The following is an 18,846-nucleotide window of genomic DNA, read 5'->3' on the forward strand; positions in this document are numbered from 1 at the left end:
CTTTTTTTTTTTTTTTTTTTACTCTCTAATGCTGCCGTAGTGCCTTGGCGCGGGGACGTGGCAGTCTTTCGCCCGCCGCGCACGATTGTTTTGGCCATGCTGACCGTATCTGTTCACTTCTCAGGTTCCATTGAGGCATTCGATATACTGAGACCCATTTGAGAAACTTAAGAATTCTTTGTTCAATTTCACGACCTTAGCGTAGTATATGTCTTATATACCATGTTGCATGAGGAAAATCATGCCTTAGTGATCACTTTAGTCAAGAAGGAAGTGTTTGTTTTTCTTAAAGCAGGTTATGTCTGACTTAGAGTATTGTATCAGTGGCCTATCTGCACAAGACATTTTCAGCAGTGAACTGAAGACCCTTTATTTTCTATCCTAGTGTTTCCAGTGTTTGCTTCCCATTCACCCTTTATTTTTTGTCTCTGCTGTTTGCTTAACAGTAAATTCCTGACATCCCTGCGATATACAATAAGCATTATATTTCTATTAGGTAATCACTTCTAATTTGATTCAAATTATTAACCTATGTCAAACGCACAACAACAATGGCTGTGCCACCCATGTCCATGTGTACCCCAATGTTTTCAAAGGCTTGACACAATTCTGAGTGCATACTCTTTCTTTTGTGTAATATGTTTTCCTTTCACAAGGGTATGTTGAAAGTTATGACATTTGTCTTTGTAATATTCGTATAACTTCGTGACTCTAAAAATCAGTCATAATGACTTTTCAATCCATGTCTCATTTCTGTTGGCTATGCCTGCAGTCCTCCCTTTGTAGTTCAGGACCCACTGGGTCTATGAAATTAACATAATTCCAATATGGAGAATTTGCCTGTGTTCATCATGGCCAAATACACACATCATTACTCACACAGAGACGGAGGAAAGTCCTTGAAGGTGAAGGGCTTGGAAAGATCTCTGTGAAGTCTGGCAAGCTTTTTTCTCATTGACTCTGGCATTTTTTTTCTGCCTTAGTCACAGTGACTCCAGCAGAGTAAGCCTGCAAAAGTGATGGGGTCTAAAAATACAACAGTGAAGTAATTGTTTCACAGCATATTTCAGTTCTGATATTTTATATAAGAATGTCTCAGTCTGGCCTTGAAGACCTATGATTCCTTTTTATCTCTTCTTTTTTATGACTTGCCATTCCCCCTGTTTCACATGTATTATCTTCATCTCTGCAGCTGCAGAGAAGTGTATTCAGTTCACTTTCTTTGCTGGTGGATATTTTATTCCATTTCATGCATGTTTTCCAGCAGCATTTTATAACATAGGTGCACACTGAGGACAGCTAACCACACATTAATGGATATCTCCACTATGACAGTCCCTGTAGTACACATGTATATCACTCATTTGTCCATATATCACTCCCACTCACCTATTCCTCAACATTATGATTTGTAATTTGCTTTAGCATCCCAAAACATGAAAAATGTTTTGTCTACAGAAAGCAACTGCTACATACAAAGAAGAAAAATCCATTTGCGTCTCCCTAATTCATCCCTGTCCTAAGACATCCCTTCCGATACAATGAGTCTCTAGCCTACAAAGCACTAAATCTAAAGTGTAGCCGTGGAAAGGGGTTTTAACCCTTTAAGTGCGGCGGAAAAAAGATGCACAGCTACATGGTCATCTTTCATGACAGGAAAGAAAGAGACAAGTTTATTCAGGAACAGACTTGGTTTTATAGCATGAATCGCAATTCCAAGAGCAGAGAAAAGGTGATGGGTTCAGAGAGAAGACACCCCATTCCCAGGGCCTGGTCACACACCACAACAGTTATTCTATCTTTGTTATTAATTCCTTTTTATTTTGACCAAGAGATCACCCTGGGAGAAATTCTCCCTAGCTTTGAGCTGGACCAGCTTATCGGCTGGGAACAGAGCTGAAAAGCTCCGGCCTGGAATATTTTTCAGGCTGTAATTTTCTTGCTTTCTCAATATGTATCCCTACATCTAAAGGACCACTTTGATGAGATTATCAGCTAGTGCTCTTACCCTCTTTATTTACTAACCTCTGTCACAGTTGGGATATTGGTCCAGAAAAAAGTTTCCTGTTAATTACTCATTTCTTCAAGTGTTATGTCTCCAGCATGCAATTCAAAGAGAGCAGAATCTCAAGGCTGTCCTGCTCATAAAATCCATTAATTTCTCCCCACTCTGGATCCCTGCTGATATTACTAACTTAAGAAACAAGTTATACTACTACATTGTGTATTCTTCTGACCTTTCCCAGACTTACAGCTTTTGTATTCCCCATACTAGCCTAATAGAGCTTGTGCCCCCCTCAAGTTTGAGAGGACCATACTAGATTACTCTGTTACTCCAGGGAAAGGTAAAAAGAAAACAAAACAAACTCGAAAGACCCAAACAAAACCACAAACTAAAGCTAAGACCATTCACCATGTAGGGACAATAAGAACATGTGGTAAAATGAAAATAATAAAAATCTAAACCCAAAAAGACTTTAAGATTAAGAAGCTGGTTTTTTTCATCAGTGTCAAATGCAAACAAAATTTCCTGTGTTCATCCATTGATGTGGCTGACAGTGACAACCCTTGAAAGCCTTTCTATGTACTCAAGCATACCACGGCCTGATTTCTTCTGACGAGCTAATAAAACAAGGACAGATTGCAATTTTTTCCTCCATTTAGGTTTTGGTTCTATTTTTTTTTTTTTTTCTTCCTTTTACTTTTCTCTTATCCTAGTGAATTTTTTTATTAAAAAGACCACGCCTTAGATATTGACAATTAACATTAGAATTGCTCAAATGCTCCCCTTACTGATCACCAGGCCCCTTTCTCAACAGCTTTGAGTAATTTCAGCTACTAAGTTTCCAAGGTCTCATTGCAGTTTGAGCAAACCCAAACCCCAGCAGGTTTCTCTTTACTTACCACCTCTATACAACTGGATGTCTGCTGCTCAGTGCTGGCCTTCTGTGCTAGTCCAGGCAACTACACAATTAAATGTCAGATATTACAAACTACGAATCTCAAACAGCATACAAAAGTTAAAGTTGTTACTCTATTCCCTATTAAAAAACCAAATCAACAAAATCTTGATGGCATTTGCAGTTCCAAAGCAGAAAAAAACCTGTGCCAGAAAGAATATGATTTAGTTTTAATACACTCATTATGGAAGCCAATCTTTTCTGGGATCAAGGCAATTTGCAGGCAAAATAGATGAAATATGTTCTTCCTGAATGTGCCGAAACTATACATATAAAGTCTCACGAGCCTCTGCACTCAGATTCCTGACTTCCTAACTGTATGACAGCAGAAGTGACAAGTTGCTGACCTCATTAATATATGGGGGGGAAATTCAGGCACCACCCTGACAATCTGGACAATATACTGACCTGAGATAGTGCTTCTCTGGCACCAGACTGCACTGATGCAAAGCATGCACTGTAAAAACATGAACTACAGCACAACACTGCTACAGCGAACAACTCTTCAAAACCTTTTTGTTCTCTTCTCTGGGAAAACAGCTATACAGTGAGCTCCCAAATGCAGACTTGCAATATTCCTGCTCTAGAAAGATGGCACAAACAGCCTTGTCTAGAGCCAGTACCTGCTTCACCTTTACACCTCTGATGAATAACAGGAAGGCAGCACCACTTAAGGAGAGCATCCTTGCATGGGGTGTTGCACAGTGCTCTGGCTCTTAGCCTACATTGTGTCTGGGTGCCACTGTCAGTGCCTGTGAGGCAAAAAAATGAGTTGCCTGCCAACACAAATTTACCTGGAAGGGTGTCACATCTGTGTCTGGGGTGTCACCAGCCAGGCAGATGGCAGAGTGCAGACCAGCTGTGAATGCACGATGTATCCAAGGACACTGTCCCCCATAGGTTCCAAACACGTTTCTGGCTGGAGTGGGAAGTGACATTTAGATTCAGCACATTACTCTGCACCAAAAGTCACAGACAACACTGTCATAAAAGCAGGAAAGTGTGGAGGGCAGAAAACACACAGAAGTGCTGCAGTGCTGTGGGGAGGAAAAGCGAACTGCTCACTAGTCTGATCAACCAGGATTCTGTGCTGATGGAGAGGCTGCTATGAAAAGATTGTGTGGTGTCACCCTTCCTTGGTTGACTCCACTACAAAATGCAGGTCAAAGCGAGGCACTCTTGATTCAGGAGGAGGCAATTACTTTGGGGAGCCGTAGATAATGCAGCTTCTGTTAATGTTGTTCACCTTTCAGGTACACCTTTTCAGGTGTCTAAAGGCCTGAGGTGTCCTCAATCTCCCATTGATGACGACATTTAAACCATGTCAGGGTGGCCCAGAACACAATTTTTCAAGTTGCTTGGATTAGCTTTAGAAGACCAAATTACTCTGAAATACAAATAATTCTATTCTTTGATATCTGACCAAGGACCTTTTCACTGTGTGTGAAAAAAAGCAAAAATGCATTAAGCTAATAAACATACACATAGTAAAGAACAAAGTCCATATTTTTATCATCATTTGCTGTTCTCAGAAAGGTTTTGGCCCCTTGCATTTTTGCTGACTTTGTTTTTTTGTGGTTTTTTTTTTTTTTTTTGTTGTTGTTGTTGTTGTTGTTGTTTTTTGTTTGTTTGTTTGTTTGCGTTTTTGTTTGTTTGTTTGTTTTTTGTTTTTTGGGGTTTTTTGTTTGTTTGGGTTTTTTTTGTTTTCCCAGGAAGGATTTCCTTCCTAGTACCTCTTAACTATGGACATATCCAGGTTTCAGACTATAGATTTTCAACTGCCAAATTACACGCCATGGCAATGAAGAAGGGAGGACACAACAGGTGCCCCAACCCTTAACCAAGGGTACAGGGAGGAGTATACAACATTCCAGGAAGGTGAGTCTGTGGGGACAGTCATCCATTGCCCTACCCTATTTGCTTTGCTCCCTATAGATGCTCACTCATACCCTGAATTTAAAAGGCCTTATGTGACCTCTGTATACTTAGGAGCCTTAAGAGCAGTAGCAGCAGACACATCAGTATTATGTAGGCAGAGGCTTGTTCTGCTGAGCTGTAATAAGTTTGTAGTTTGGTAGGTCTCACTTTAAAATTCCTTAGCTAAGTGTTAAAAGTTGCTAAACTGTGCTGGCTGGTTGGATCACACAAGTGTTACTACATTTGAAACTCAGATGAAAGATGATGTCACTGAGGGCAAGTAAGGCATGGGTGTAACACTGTAATAGGAGTGTAATCACGGTTGCAGGGAGCACTTATATGTCTTTCCTGTGGAACATGTATTGGGAATGCAGCACATAATGTAAAAGCTCTCATCTAAATCTCTCTGGAAATTGCCATCTGAAGCAAGGAGAGGGGCTCTGGTGCCCAGTTGTAACAGCTGTGCTTCCCCCAGTGTGTAAGAATGAGTGAGCACAGCACTCAGCTACAGCAGGCAGGGCAGCCCAGGAGCCACATTGGTGTGGTTGGCTCCCATGCTAATGCCTCCTAACAAAATTGCTTGAGAACAACTGCTCTGCTGCCTCTCCTTAATGCAGACATACCTAAATATAACCCACAGCTTATTTTCGTAGGAACAAGTATTGGCAGGTCCTGAACTGCAGATGGGAACGTTTGATAGCTCTCAGGTGCAGTGCCAGCCCATGGCTGTGGTTCCTGTGTCTCCTTGCTTATGCCAAGAGGCATTAATAAGGTCTTAACTGCAAATGCTGGATAGATTTGGGTGTTTGAAGGGGAGTAACTTGCAGGGAGGGCTCAGATTTCAGGTTTGTCATGTAGTGTGGCCTACTGGGGTGCCCATAAGGTAGGAAGGATTGAAGTCATTCATATGAAGCAGACTTTATAGTGTGCCTTCTCAAGAGGTATCTCTGGAGATCCTGATATTACTTTTCTTCTCTTATTGAATAATGAATTCTCCCTCGATCTAGTCTCTTTGGGAAAAGCAAACTGCATGTAATACTCTATGCAGTGTCTTCTCAACGATATTTTTTCACAATATCCTATATTTAAAACAGGATAATTTCCATTCTTCATTTGCTCAGATAGAGGTAAAACTTCCACTTCTGCCTTTTAGGTAATCTTTCTCCACATTTCTTCTCTGCCTGAGTACATCTATTCATTCATTTTTAACTATCTGTTCTGACTGCAGATCAGCTCTTTTTAAAATTGCCGAATACACCTTAACTACACAAAATATTGTTCCTGCATGTATTTCTTTCACATAAAGAAGAATGTGTTCCAAGCAGCAATTCTACATCAGTAAAGTTGGTTTATCCCTTTACTGCAAAACCATTAAAAAAAAAAAAAAAAAAAAAAAGTCATGGCTTCTCTGGCATGAAATTTCTGAAGTTACTTCAGTTTAAGTTGTTAGATTGCAACTAGAGACCGGAAACGGGCACATATATATACTTAGTAGACCTTATTGGAAACCGGGAAAGAGTAGCAACTGCTGAGAGAAAAGCCAGGAAGAAAACTGGGATAGTGACCATTTATTCCAGCCACCTCAATTTTGCCACCAACAAATGTGAATGCAGACTCTGTGAAGCCACAAATGTGAGCTGGAATATTTACATTTCCTTTAGTAAAGACTACTGAAATAAATGTGTTCAAAATAGCAAGAATAAGCAAAAAGGAATTTTTCATTTTGCTGACATGTCATGGACTATGCTTTTCCTCTGTCTATATGCAATGAAGTCTCTAGGCAACTGCTAAATTTCATATCTTCCCAGCAATTCCTACCTTATTATACTATGCAGTCAAATCAGTGGAAAGGTTAATTCATAGGTGTACATTTACAGGGTAAAGGCTTCAGGATGTTTTACTTTCATTTGGCAATTTCTGAAGATATATCTGCAATACCCACATCCACTCCATTTAAGCCCTGTATCCTTGTGTTACACAGTATTTCCAAACAAGATCTTGAAGTCACATTTTGATTAGTTCTTATCTCAATTATTTTCCTCTGAAAGCATTACAGAGCTCAGGCACAGTTTTACTGCAACTTTTTTATGGTATTTTATTATTATGGGGTGGAGGTCACAAATTTTTCCCTTCATTGCATTTATTTATAATTTCACATTCCCTGAAACACAATTTTGCAGCAAGCTAATCTCTCATCTTATATACAGCTTAATTTTTTAAAAATAGCCATTGTAAATTAAACCATGAAACAGAAGTAGAATTTCCCTTAAACTATCTATTCATACACTCTGAATTTATGGTTGCTAATATGTACTTAAATACTGTATTCACATTATATGTTATATCAGGTAACACGAAAAGGCCTGGCTGTAGTGCAGTCTTTGTGATTCTTAAACAACTACAAAAGGCAATGAATAATACAGCTTTTTCATAAGCAGTTACAAACTAATGAAATATTAATCCAGAGCTCTGTTCTGTTCAGCATATTACACCATCTTCCACGAGATATCAGTATTGATTGACTCCTTCCTGGTTCTTTAGGAATGACCTATGGCCTACCTCTCCCCTTGTTAAAACTCAGGTTATCACAAAGTGCTCTAGTTCCTGCCATAAAATTATTTCCTTATTTCAGTGATTTCTGTAAAATGCACAAGTAAAAATTAGGTGGGTTTTATTTAGAGTGAGAAGAGGATTCGGAATTCAGAGGCTTTAGCTAAACCTTTGTGTAGCCATATTCAGTGAGACACATAAAGAAATCCAAACAGCAACATGGTTAAAAATTCAACTGCTTTTAGAGAAAATATTAAAATATAATATTCTTTGGGAATGAAGAGCATGATTACTAAACTGCAATGCTAGTCCTTGCAAATCTTAAATTACTGTAGACAGAGATTATTTCCATAAACAAGAGAAGTTGAGGAGATTGCTTTCTTTCACAAAGCTGCAGTTTTATAACATAAGGTTTAAAATGACTATATACTTCAAAATAAAATGGAACAAGATAAGCGAATAGCTTGATTTACTCAGTAATTGGTAGAAAAATTCGTATGGAAAACAAAGAAAAAGAAAACAGCCCACATAGGGCAGCAGAGCAACTTTCCCTCCCTTGTACTGAAATTCCAGGAAGACAAAATAAACCAACTGTATGTTCAGAAATCTTCAGATAATAACAAATTGCTTATGTTTCTATAAAAAGTGGAATAGGAGGTTGTACGAGACATTATTTCACTAGACTTTAGCGTTTTAGTAGGTAAAACACATGGTCAAAGGAACCGGTTCTTAATCCATATTCAGAGCTGAAAAAGGAGTTTGTGTTACTTCCTCCTCTTCAAAATCAATTTAAACTGTCAAAATAGCTTCAAATCGTCAGATTTCAACTTTGTCCCCAAGAAAAGCCTCTAAAGAATAAGACTGAGTTGTTGCCGTAACATTTATGTCAAAAGGAAATTTTTAATTTGCAAGGAAAAACAAAAGTTTCTCCCTTCAGAGGTCTCACCAGCAGCAGCACACGGGATTTATCGCCTCTCCTTTAACTCAAATCGCGTGTTTGCTGCAGGAAACTCTCCCGAACGCAAGTACCTGCTCTTCTCCCCCCTCACCGGGGAAATTGGGCGATTTGGTTGTAGAAATTCCGAGGAAAATACACTTTTGTTAGTCCAAAGAAACACAAATCGAGCACACCGAAGGGCTCCCCGGCCGTGCAGCGGGGCGGGCTCTGCAAGCCACCAATCACCGCGCGGCTCCGCTCTAAAAATACGAGCATCTGACCCGGGCCAGCCCAATTGTGTTCGCCTGCTCCGCAGAGGAAGTCGCCGCGATGTCCGAGACCGCTCCCACCGCCGCCCCCGATGCGCCCGCGCCCGGCGCCAAGGCCGCCGCCAAGAAGCCGAAGAAGGCGGCGAGCGGCTCCAAAGCCCGCAAGCCCGCGGGGCCCAGCGTCACCGAGCTCATCACCAAGGCCGTGTCCGCCTCCAAGGAGCGCAAGGGGCTCTCCCTCGCCGCGCTCAAGAAGGCGCTGGCCGCCGGCGGCTACGATGTGGAGAAGAACAACAGCCGCATCAAGCTGGGGCTCAAGAGCCTCGTCAGCAAGGGCACCCTGGTGCAGACCAAGGGCACCGGCGCCTCCGGCTCCTTCCGCCTCAACAAGAAGCCCGGAGAAGTAAAAGAGAAAGCCCCGAAGAAAAGGGCGCCTGCAGCTAAGCCCAAGAAGCCGGCGGCTAAGAAGCCGGCCAGCGCTGCCAAGAAGCCCAAGAAGGCGGCAGCGGTGAAGAAGAGCCCCAAGAAGGCGAAGAAGCCGGCGGCCGCAGCGGCCAAGAAAGCAGCGAAGAGCCCCAAAAAAGCCGCAAAGGCAGGCCGCCCCAAAAAGGCAGCGAAGAGCCCGGCTAAAGCAAAAGCGGTGAAGCCCAAAGCAGCCAAGCCTAAAGCAGCCAAACCCAAAGCGGCCAAGGCAAAGAAGGCGGCGCCCAAGAAGAAGTAAATTGTACCAGAAGAGTTTTGTTCTACATATTTTGTTATCCAACGGCTCTTTTAAGAGCCACCCACACTTTCCCTAAAGGAGCTGATGCACCCAGGTCGTCCGTAGCCTGCCGCAGGGGTCCAGCAATTCGTAAGTCGTCAAGAGGTCAATTGTGTCTTGTGTTTTTTGTTCCCTAGGATTACTGAAAGATATACTAAAGAGCGCGGTAGAACGCGGCGGCTTTAGGGAAGTGTATAGACTTTTGTTTTTTCTCCGAGTGATTACTTTGACTACCAAGAAACAATGATTTGATAAAAAATGGGATGTATGTTTTTTTAAAAAGATATATTTTGTAACGAAATAATGCAATTGCCAGGCACGCTACTACTGAGCCATGTCTAATCTTTTGAATTTTTTCTCTTAAAAGTATCTCCCTAAATGCCTTTGTCTGTTCGGGGGGAGGAGGGTAGTGTTTCTTTACGGACACAAAGATAGCCCTGATCTCTCGTAATCCTTTTGTTCCCGATGAGAAAGGAAGAGCTTTAAGTATTGAAAAAGCCCGCCCTGCCCAAGGATTGGCCAGAGGAAATCCCGGCGCGCTGCCATTATCCCTCCCTTCCCCGCAGACGATTACGCCTCTATCTCTGGAACTGTATCAGCCACTCGGAGAAGAGGTGGAAAAGGGGGGGAGGGACAGAAACTCTCAACGAAATAGTGTCCGTATGTTCTCCGACAGAAGAACTGAACGAAAATTATCCCATACCGTGAAGAACTTGCATGGGGAGAAGGGCGTTTTGGCAAGACTTTGTTAATAATATGGAATACATTGCTACCATATCCACCCAAAAATAAAGACAAGTTAAAACACGGGTTGAGTAGTTAATACTAAATGGCCTTCACTGTTGTTCGGATAACTCAGCTCTCTTAGGACCTTGTGGGTGGCTCTGAAAAGAGCCTTTGGGTTTTTCCAGAGAAGAAACGTGCCACTTATTTGTTCAGGTTCACTTGGTCTTAGCCTTGTGGCTGTCGGTCTTCTTGGGCAGCAGCACGGCCTGGATGTTGGGCAGCACGCCGCCCTGCGCGATCGTCACCTTGCCCAGCAGCTTGTTGAGCTCCTCGTCGTTGCGGATGGCGAGCTGCAGGTGGCGGGGGATGATGCGCGTCTTCTTGTTGTCGCGGGCCGCGTTGCCCGCCAGCTCCAGGATCTCGGCCGTCAGGTACTCGAGCACGGCCGCCAGGTACACCGGGGCGCCGGCGCCCACGCGCTCCGCGTAGTTGCCCTTGCGCAGCAGGCGGTGCACGCGGCCCACGGGGAACTGCAGCCCGGCCCGCGACGAGCGCGACTTGGCCTTGGCGCGCGCCTTCCCGCCCTGCTTCCCGCGGCCGGACATCTTCCCTCGCTCGCTCCCCTCGGACACGAACACGCCGCGCAGCAGAACAGGCACTCAGCGCTCCCCAGCGCTGCTCTCACTTTACTACCTCGTCCCTTCCCTGATAGGCTGAGAAGTAGGTCTTGCACAGGCAGCCAATGAGAAGGTGAATCCAATTCTGACCAATCAGATGCGTCTAAGGTAAGTGATTACATCATTTTTGTTTTGACCAATGAGAATCTGCAAAGCCAATGCCACTCATTTGCATAGAGGAACTATAAATACGTGGCACGCAGACGCGCTTCTCACTTCGCTCCCGGGCTAATCCCAGATCGGTTCCGTGGTGTGCAGATCAGCCGTGGTCGTGATGCCTGAGCCGGCCAAATCCGCTCCCGCGCCCAAGAAGGGCTCCAAGAAGGCGGTGACCAAGACGCAGAAGAAAGGCGACAAGAAGCGCAAGAAGAGCCGCAAGGAGAGCTACTCCATCTACGTGTACAAGGTGCTGAAGCAGGTGCACCCCGACACGGGCATCTCGTCCAAGGCCATGGGCATCATGAACTCCTTCGTCAACGACATCTTCGAGCGCATCGCCGGCGAGGCGTCGCGCCTGGCGCACTACAACAAGCGCTCCACCATCACGTCGCGGGAGATCCAGACGGCCGTGCGGCTGCTGCTGCCCGGCGAGCTGGCCAAGCACGCCGTGTCCGAGGGCACCAAGGCTGTCACCAAGTACACCAGCTCCAAGTAAATACCTGCTGAACATACCGCTTAACCCAAAGGCTCTTTTAAGAGCCAGCCACTTTTTCATTAAAAGAGCTGTACAATCAAGTAAGAATCAACATTTTATAGTTCCCTTTTATGGTACCTTTCTTAAGAGTTTTTGGTTTTGTTTTGGGTTTTTTTGCGTGTTGGGTTTTTCTGTTGGGTTTTATATCAGTTTTTAGTTTTGCATATTAAAAAGTTACTTTGAGGAAATATTGCTCTCCATTTTACTGCATTGGTAAACATTAACTAATTGAAATTGATCTGCAAAGACTGCTTTAAGTGGCTGGCGGTGTTAAGGGTTTTTTTTTAGGTGATGCTTTTCTTAATTTATGGTTTATGTAATTTTCAATATCGTGTTATATGTAAGCAAAACCTTACTATTGTAAGTTTTCATGTTATGTATGTTGCAAACTGAAGGATAGAAATATTTCTGGATTTTTCTAGTCAAGAGAGAATCGCAATTATTAATGGATACTTATCCATGTACAGCGTTGCTATAATAAGATTTACCACTTGATGGTGCTCAGTCACGGGTTATTTTTGTTGCAGAAGTGAGAATTTATGTTGCCGACAAATGACTTTTACCTTAAGCTCTTGCAAATAGGCCAGCGATTAATAGAACTCAGAAGTACTTTCTAGAATCTCCTTTATCTTCACTATTTGTCTTTATAATTCTACTGTTGATGTGATTTTTTTTTTTTTTTTTTTTTTTTTTTTACAGTAACTTGCCTAGCTTCTGCCCTTGACTGCTTTAGGTTCTTGCAAGTAAGAAAACAGGTGAAGATTTTTTATTTTTTTTTTTACTTATCTGACCTTTTCTGCATTTATCTGTCACTAATCGTAATAAAACTATTAAGTACTAAGAATCTAGACCCTCTGGACTGACTTGTTCAGCTACCAGACTTTATCAGGTAGCCACTAATTAGGCTCTAACTACTGGCTCTTTGAGTCGCTCTTTCCCATTCTTGGATAATTACATCCCACTATAGATGCAGATCAAAGTCATTATAACTTTCAAACTGAATCTGAAGAATCCTAAATTTCAAGTAAATACTGTGAACTTCTGAACATACTTAATTCATACAAGGACCACAGAATGACAAAAGTGAACTTTCTAGTAGTATTCCCTTGCATATTCTTTATTAGTACAGGTTGTGAGACAGGTACCAGGTGTCTCAAAAAATCTGTCACTTATTCCCTAATAAATGTTAATTTCAGCTTAAAGGGTTTTGGAGACTTCTCAGATTGGATTTACGATCTCCAGTGAGAAGAGGCATTCTCCAAACTTTTTTTTTCAGCTTGAAAAGGTGTTTTGCTATCTCTGAGTGCTTTAGTGTTAACTCTGAAACATAGGTTGCTTATTCTGCATGCCTGTATATGTCTAGTACCTTAAAAGATTAATGATCCATTGTATATTCCAGTCTCTAGGCTTTTTCAGGTTTTCCTGGGTCACTAGAAAAGCACAAAGAAGTGATCAGATTTTGAAAGTTGAAGATGGTCACCAGAATTTGTCAGTGGCTATTCTGTATAATCGGTCATGTAAAAATAGCCCAGTTCAAACTACAGCTATCATGGGAAAGCCCTGCTGCCTGGTTTAAAGTAGGAGCTCAGTGAAGCCTTTTGGCCTCCCATCTCGTAAGTGTTCATTTTGCCTTTCCTGTGTTTGTGTGCTCCGTGTTGCACACTTCTTCGGGGATCGTCACAGAAATTCAGAGGATTTTAATAGATTGTTTCTAGGCCTATGAAACTCTGTTAAACAGGGAACAAAATGTTGCTTATTGCTTCTTCCAATTTCAGTAAGAAGGATAAGGCAGTATTAGGGGGCTATAATGTGAACTTAGCATTTGACATTAGATCTGATTGTGACATAAATCTCATTTTTCTAACAGTGCTGAGAACGAATTCTATGAACTGACAAAGAAGTACTACCATAGAAAACTTCTGGAACTTGTTTTTTTCACCAGAGGTAAAAGTAGTAGGATTTAAGCTCAGCAAAAATAACAAATCTTAAAAATTTCATGCCACAATAGGATGAACATTCAAAACCACTAATGCAAATAGTGTGAGTATAAAATCATATGACAGCTTATTCTTCTATAATTCATGTTCTTTACTGTTCTGTCCTATTTACTTCAGAGCAGTCCTCTTTGTATTCTTAAAGACACCCTAGGGAGATGACATCACCCAGCACCAGTAAGAGGGCATGGTGTTCAAATACATCATCCTGGTACAGAAAGTATTATTATTCCTGCTGCCACCAAGCCAGGAAGGAATTAAGCAGGTGTCCCCTTAGCAGTTTCCCTGTCCTAGGTTCCTCTTTGAAGATGAGTTTCCAATTTACTGAGTAAATAGTTTCTTTATCCATTGTGCAGAGCAGGTAGAGCCTCCTACACCAGATTGCCACCCAAATTCCATCTGTGCCACCCACTAGCCAACCCCCAAATCCAATAATTTAATTCCCTTAAAGTCATTGATTTTTTGGAGTTACTGAAGTTACTCCTTCTGAAGTTACTCCTTTTTGGGAATGGTTCCTTGATCCATCTTCATTCTGCTCCTGTCTTGCCAGGTTAAGCTTGTTCTGTGTTTGTGACATTATTTTTATCAAAATGTTTGTACTCACATCAGCTCATCTGCCCTAGGGATCCAACTTGTTGATCTTCCAGTGTAAAACAAAGTTATAAATCCCAACAATTCTCAAAATTGAGAAGTATTTGAATGCATAATCTATAAACAGGCCCTTTGTGTTGTCTTTTAATCTACCCTCCACGTTTACCTTTAAAATACCTCTTGATTCACAGCATTTGAAATATGGGGAACATTTTGTTATTGGTAACACAAACATTCTTGTCAATTTTTTTTTTTTTATATCAGCAACTTTTTGTATCTCAAATGATCAGTGTGACATTACAGTTTAGTCTTGTAGTAAATAACCAGCAGAAAAAAAGAATACTGAAGATCAATACAATCAGTTACAAAAAACTCCCCTGATATATTTTTACTAGAATAATGAAGTTAATATCACTCCTGGATAATGTGTACTTTCTCTAGATGACCATCCTTACAGTAAAATTTATGTTTTTTCATCACCATGTTTAAAAAAGAAAACACTTTTTTTTATTTCTGCAAAAGTCAAATATACCAGCTAGGCAAAAAAAATTCTGTATTCTTTAGTTAACTGACTGAACAGTAAATCAGAAATGAGAAATAGATGCTATACACCTGGACCAAAACCTGAACAAATCACAGACACTATGTAGCATTTTTTGCAGCTTCCTGGGTTTCTTGGAAAAACAAACAAACAAAAACCAAACCAAACAAACAAAAAAACTACAATAATTTGTGGGGTGTTTTAGAGGGTTTTTAGTTTTGGTGGGGATCTTCTCGTTTGTGGTTTTGTTTTTTTTTATTTTTTTTAATGTTTGTTTTGCTTTTCTTAATGAAGTAATGCAATATCTGCTCTCAAACCCGATTTTTTTTTTTAATGGCCACAGAACATAATTACCTGACACTCAAGACAAATTATTGCAAGGTTAGTTTCCTGGAGGCTTTTGTTCCTATTTTAAATAGAAAATATTATATTTTAAACTAATGACAGTTGCAGGACAAAGTATTGACTGCAGCTAGGAAAAATATTTGTTTTTACACAAACCTTGATGGAATGTTTTTGGCTAGTGATGAAAATGGTTAGATGTGATGGTTAGATGGTAAATTTAAAAATTGAGACTTCAGGTTCCAAAAACCTGGTCTAAGGGTTGTGCCATTCAGAGAATAGCACAGCTTAAGACATGACACAAATTTTACTGTAGGGGAGAGGGCTGAAAGTAGAGGGGAATGCAGCTGCAAAATTCTCCTTTTCCAACTCACACACGTATGAGGGAGGAAGAATCATTACAATGAGAAGAGGCAGCTCCTTCCTCAAGGACTGGGGTCACAGAACCAGAGGCCTATTTAGGTTGAAAGAGTGTTTTTGGTTAGATTTCTTTCATAGCTACTAAGAACTAAATTATTTGACTGCAGTCCTATCAAAGTGGTTGTTCCAAAAGCATTCCTTGTCAAAAAAGATAGAAGGTATTAATCAAAAAAATTAATCCTTTTATTTTTTAACAGTGAACATCTCAGGAAGCAATTCTGAACATAATTCACTTTACACCTAGAAAATAAGTAGATTGAAAAGAGTTACAGAACAGATCAAAATTTTCATCCCATGTAAAATCCACAAACTTTTTGTACTTGTATTCCTACTTATATTGCATGTAGATTTTTTTTTTACTTGCAAAGGTCATAGGAAAATTGAAGAAATAATTCTTGAAATAAGAAGAAAGCATACATCATGTGTTATGTCTGAAATCTGAACTTTAAACAGATGAAAGGATATTGTCCTCCTTTTGTGCAGTATCAGAGCTGTGAAGAAATGCACCCATATCTGGCATCCTCTTTTCCTTTTCTTCCTAGCAAATAGCAGCTACTGCAACAATAAACAATCTGAACACTCCACATGAGCAAATTTCGGGGGTTTTTTTCTTATGCTCTTGGGACACAGCAAGGTAAAGTGCCTTCAGTCATTCCACATAGAAAAGAGGATAAAAATTACCATAGGAATGGCATAGCCCCAGTCTTCCAACACATAAAAATAAATCTTTAAATAGAGCTGCATCCGCCTGTGCTGCAAGCATCAGCAGACTGGACAGATTGCATCACAGGCACACCTGGGTGCCTGGACTCAGCTGAGCTGGCTCGGGAAACCAAATTTATCTGGGTCTGTTCCACTCTCTGCATGAAGGGGCTTTTGAAATTGCTGCTACAAACCCCATTGAAGAAATGAAATGGTCACATTTCACAGGCACATGTAGCTGCTGCAGTTTTAGCCTTAATTGATACTTAGTGGTCGTGCAAAAGCTCAGAGGATGCATACTTGTAGAACTTCAGACTTAACATAGCAGCTCACATTTCTCAGCAGGAAATGACATGGTATAAAAAACAGGGGGAAACACCAGGAAACTGGAATAGAGCTGGGATTAATTTACAGCATTTATCTGAACTGAATAATGTCTACTTTTCTGCTTCACCCTACAGGTTTTTTCTTCAGTGGTAAAGTAAAAAATACTTTAACTGAGGGCTGGGGAGAAACTGAAGAGGAAATACCTTCTTTCTGGATTTAAAAGATTTTGAAAGTTTGGATTTGCTCTGCCCTTCCAGGAGATATCCAATCCTTTTCTTTCCCTTCTTCCTGCTGTTCCCAGGGGTCTCTTGCAGCACAGGGTGTTGGTGGAAGCCACAGAGCAGCATAACCTGATGAGTTCCTAATCCCAAAACACCCCCATTCCCAATGTGAAGTCCTGCTCCTGTATTACCCCACCATTTCCCTCCTCCCAGAGGTGGATTAGTCCTTAAATTAGGGAGCAGGAAAATATCTGTCACGGCCTGCCCAACAAACCCAAAGACTTCGTTGTCGCTGGAGAAATGCTGGTTCCCGGTGGGAGCCGTGCACTTTGTTACTCACCCGCCGCTGTATTTATGCAGCAATGGGATAACTCGGCTTCAGCCAAGCCCACCTCCTTAACGTGCCCAGGTGAAATTCCTGCAATTATATCGCAAAACACACAACGGAGAAAAAGAACAAACCAACCACAAATGCGTATATGATCCGTTTGTTTTATTGCACAGCCAGCTCATCAGTCTGGGAGCCGCAGTGCGTCCTGCCATTCCACGGCGGATGGAGAGGGAGGTGATTTGGGGCTGTGGCATCAGCAGGTGGCATGGGGGGTTGGTGATGCCCTGCTCGCAGATCTGTCGTCAGAATTGCTAAGTGCTCCCATTTTTACTTTCCTCTCCCATTCTGCTGTTGCAAAAACAAGTTATTAAAGAGATATCTGGAAGTCCATCTGTGCCGATCACAGGAGGCTGCCAATGTTCACACCAGCACTGTCGGGAAATGCATATTTTTAAAAGTTCTGCCCACTTAGCCCAGTTTTGGTAAATCACATCTAAAAAACATTTTCACAAGAGTGTCTGGCTGTACAATATACATTAGGGGTTCTGAGGCCCTTCATAATTTAGACCTCATGTAGCCCTATTTTGTTGTACAGCTTTATTTCCCACGTATATAACTCAAAACTACAATTACATAATGACTAAGCACATTCTTTAGCAGAAAAAAAAATGAGAGGAATTACTACAATAATAATTATTACTTCTATTGGAAGTTTCTACAGTCTACAAACTAGAATTATAATTCTAGTCACACAGCAGCGAGATGATGCACACACGGTTTTTCTTAGAAGTCTTTCCCATTATTCACTACAATCCAATATGCAGAGGAGAGTTTCGTTATGTGGAGCAAGGTGGCACAGAGAGAAATTTCCTTCCCCTATGGAAGGATGAATGTATTACACTCAGTTTTAGGAAAATGAAAGTCCAGGTCACAGATGTTAAATAATCTATTTTTCCCTGTACTGGAGGATGGAGATGGGGAAAAACACGGTCATGTTGAAAACTGCTCCCGTGGCTGCCATGCCTCGAACTGCAAGACAGAGCCTCATGAAGACAAGAAGCTGCTGGCTTCTGCAGCCAAGGGCCTGCACAAGATGCTAAGGGAAAAATAAGCGAGAAGCCTCACTAAAGCAAGAATGAAATCGGAAGCCGGCAGGGCAGCACTGGAGAACTAAACTTTAAAGCAACACTGTGACCTGCTGTAAGAGCAGCAGCTCTTCTAAGAATTACTTGCTTTTTCCCAAAACCAAGTGCCGGCTCGAAACTCCCCGTACCACAGGGAGAAGAGGGCGTGGATCCAGCTCCCAGTGCCAGAAAAACGAAATCGAAAGCGATCGTGCACTTTCCAGTGTAACGCAGTGACCACCACCATAGTGACACATCACATCAGGCCGCTCCTTAACAGCACCGGCAAGTCCTCCCTGCCCGAAACCTTTCTCTACTGTTCTACAATTCCGCCAAGGAAAGCCCGTGGGACTCTTCCATACACGAGTGTTAAAAGGCAGCAAAAGTGGATCAGTCAGAGGCCCGAACCTAGGAACACCTTTAGTACTAAAAAACAATTTGTTCTAGGTCACTGCCAGGACAATGTAATACTATACAGAGCTTTTAACTTTTTTTTTTGCCAGAAAGTTTTTTACCTTCCCATTACCCTTTTTCTGAAACACGAGTGTGCAACAGTGATGAGCTCCTTTATTGTACTCTTAAAAGAAACAATCTAGGTTGCTAAGACTTTAACATTGTCGTCAAATACACACTTGAATAGAACACTAACAGCAAAGTCAGAGCCAGGTGACCAGGACATACGGTAAGACACGCCATTCTAAAACCCGTACTTCCCACGGACCACCCACTGAAAATGTTAATACGTTAGTCAACTGAGAAACTA

General features: G+C 41.6%; 3 protein-coding genes across 6 annotated transcripts; 2 read left to right on the forward strand and 1 right to left on the reverse strand.

Moving 5' to 3' along the window:
- Positions 1–8,657: 8,657 nt before the first annotated feature.
- On the reverse strand, positions 8,658–10,803 carry LOC106863088 (histone H2A). The gene has a single exon (XM_088165188.1). The coding sequence runs from the start codon at positions 10,722–10,724 to the stop codon at positions 10,335–10,337; it is 390 nt and encodes a 129-aa protein (XP_088021314.1). The 5' UTR covers positions 10,725–10,803; the 3' UTR covers positions 8,658–10,334.
- On the forward strand, positions 8,695–10,200 carry LOC106863083 (histone H1.01). Its single transcript, XM_014892427.2, has one exon. The coding sequence runs from the start codon at positions 8,695–8,697 to the stop codon at positions 9,352–9,354; it is 660 nt and encodes a 219-aa protein (XP_014747913.1). The 3' UTR covers positions 9,355–10,200.
- A 144-nt stretch (positions 10,804–10,947) lies between the features above and the next one.
- LOC106863084 (histone H2B 1/2/3/4/6) lies at positions 10,948–15,972 on the forward strand. 4 transcript variants are annotated; one of them, XR_015803847.1, is made up of 4 exons: positions 10,949–11,447; positions 12,190–12,245; positions 13,358–13,434; positions 14,960–15,972. XR_015803847.1 is itself a non-coding variant. In XM_088165186.1 (3 exons), exons 1-2 carry the CDS (start codon positions 11,071–11,073, stop codon positions 12,212–12,214), a joined length of 402 nt encoding a protein of 133 aa, XP_088021312.1. In that variant the 5' UTR covers positions 10,948–11,070; the 3' UTR covers positions 12,215–12,245; positions 12,890–15,972. The 4 variants fall into 4 exon arrangements, 2 of the variants coding, with proteins under 2 accessions (XP_088021312.1, XP_088021313.1); XR_015803848.1 differs by having other exon boundaries at positions 15,747–15,972; XM_088165186.1 differs by having other exon boundaries at positions 10,948–11,447; positions 12,890–15,972.
- The last annotated feature ends 2,874 nt before the right edge of the window (positions 15,973–18,846 follow it).

This window comes from Sturnus vulgaris, chromosome 5, assembly GCF_052056855.1.
Source record: "Sturnus vulgaris isolate bStuVul1 chromosome 5, bStuVul1.hap1, whole genome shotgun sequence".
Classification (NCBI taxonomy): Eukaryota; Metazoa; Chordata; class Aves; order Passeriformes; family Sturnidae; genus Sturnus; species Sturnus vulgaris.

Coding starts and splice junctions, on each gene's coding strand:
- LOC106863088 (XM_088165188.1), bottom strand. CDS start 10,724: ATGTCCGGCCGCGGGAAGCAGGGCGGGAAGGCGCGCGCCAAGGCCAAG.
- LOC106863083 (XM_014892427.2), top strand. CDS start 8,695: ATGTCCGAGACCGCTCCCACCGCCGCCCCCGATGCGCCCGCGCCCGGC.
- LOC106863084 (XM_088165186.1), top strand. CDS start 11,071: ATGCCTGAGCCGGCCAAATCCGCTCCCGCGCCCAAGAAGGGCTCCAAG. Junction 11,448..12,189: donor ACCAAGTACACCAGCTCCAA/GTAAATACCTGC, acceptor TTTTTTTTACAG/TAACTTGCCTAGCTTCTGCC.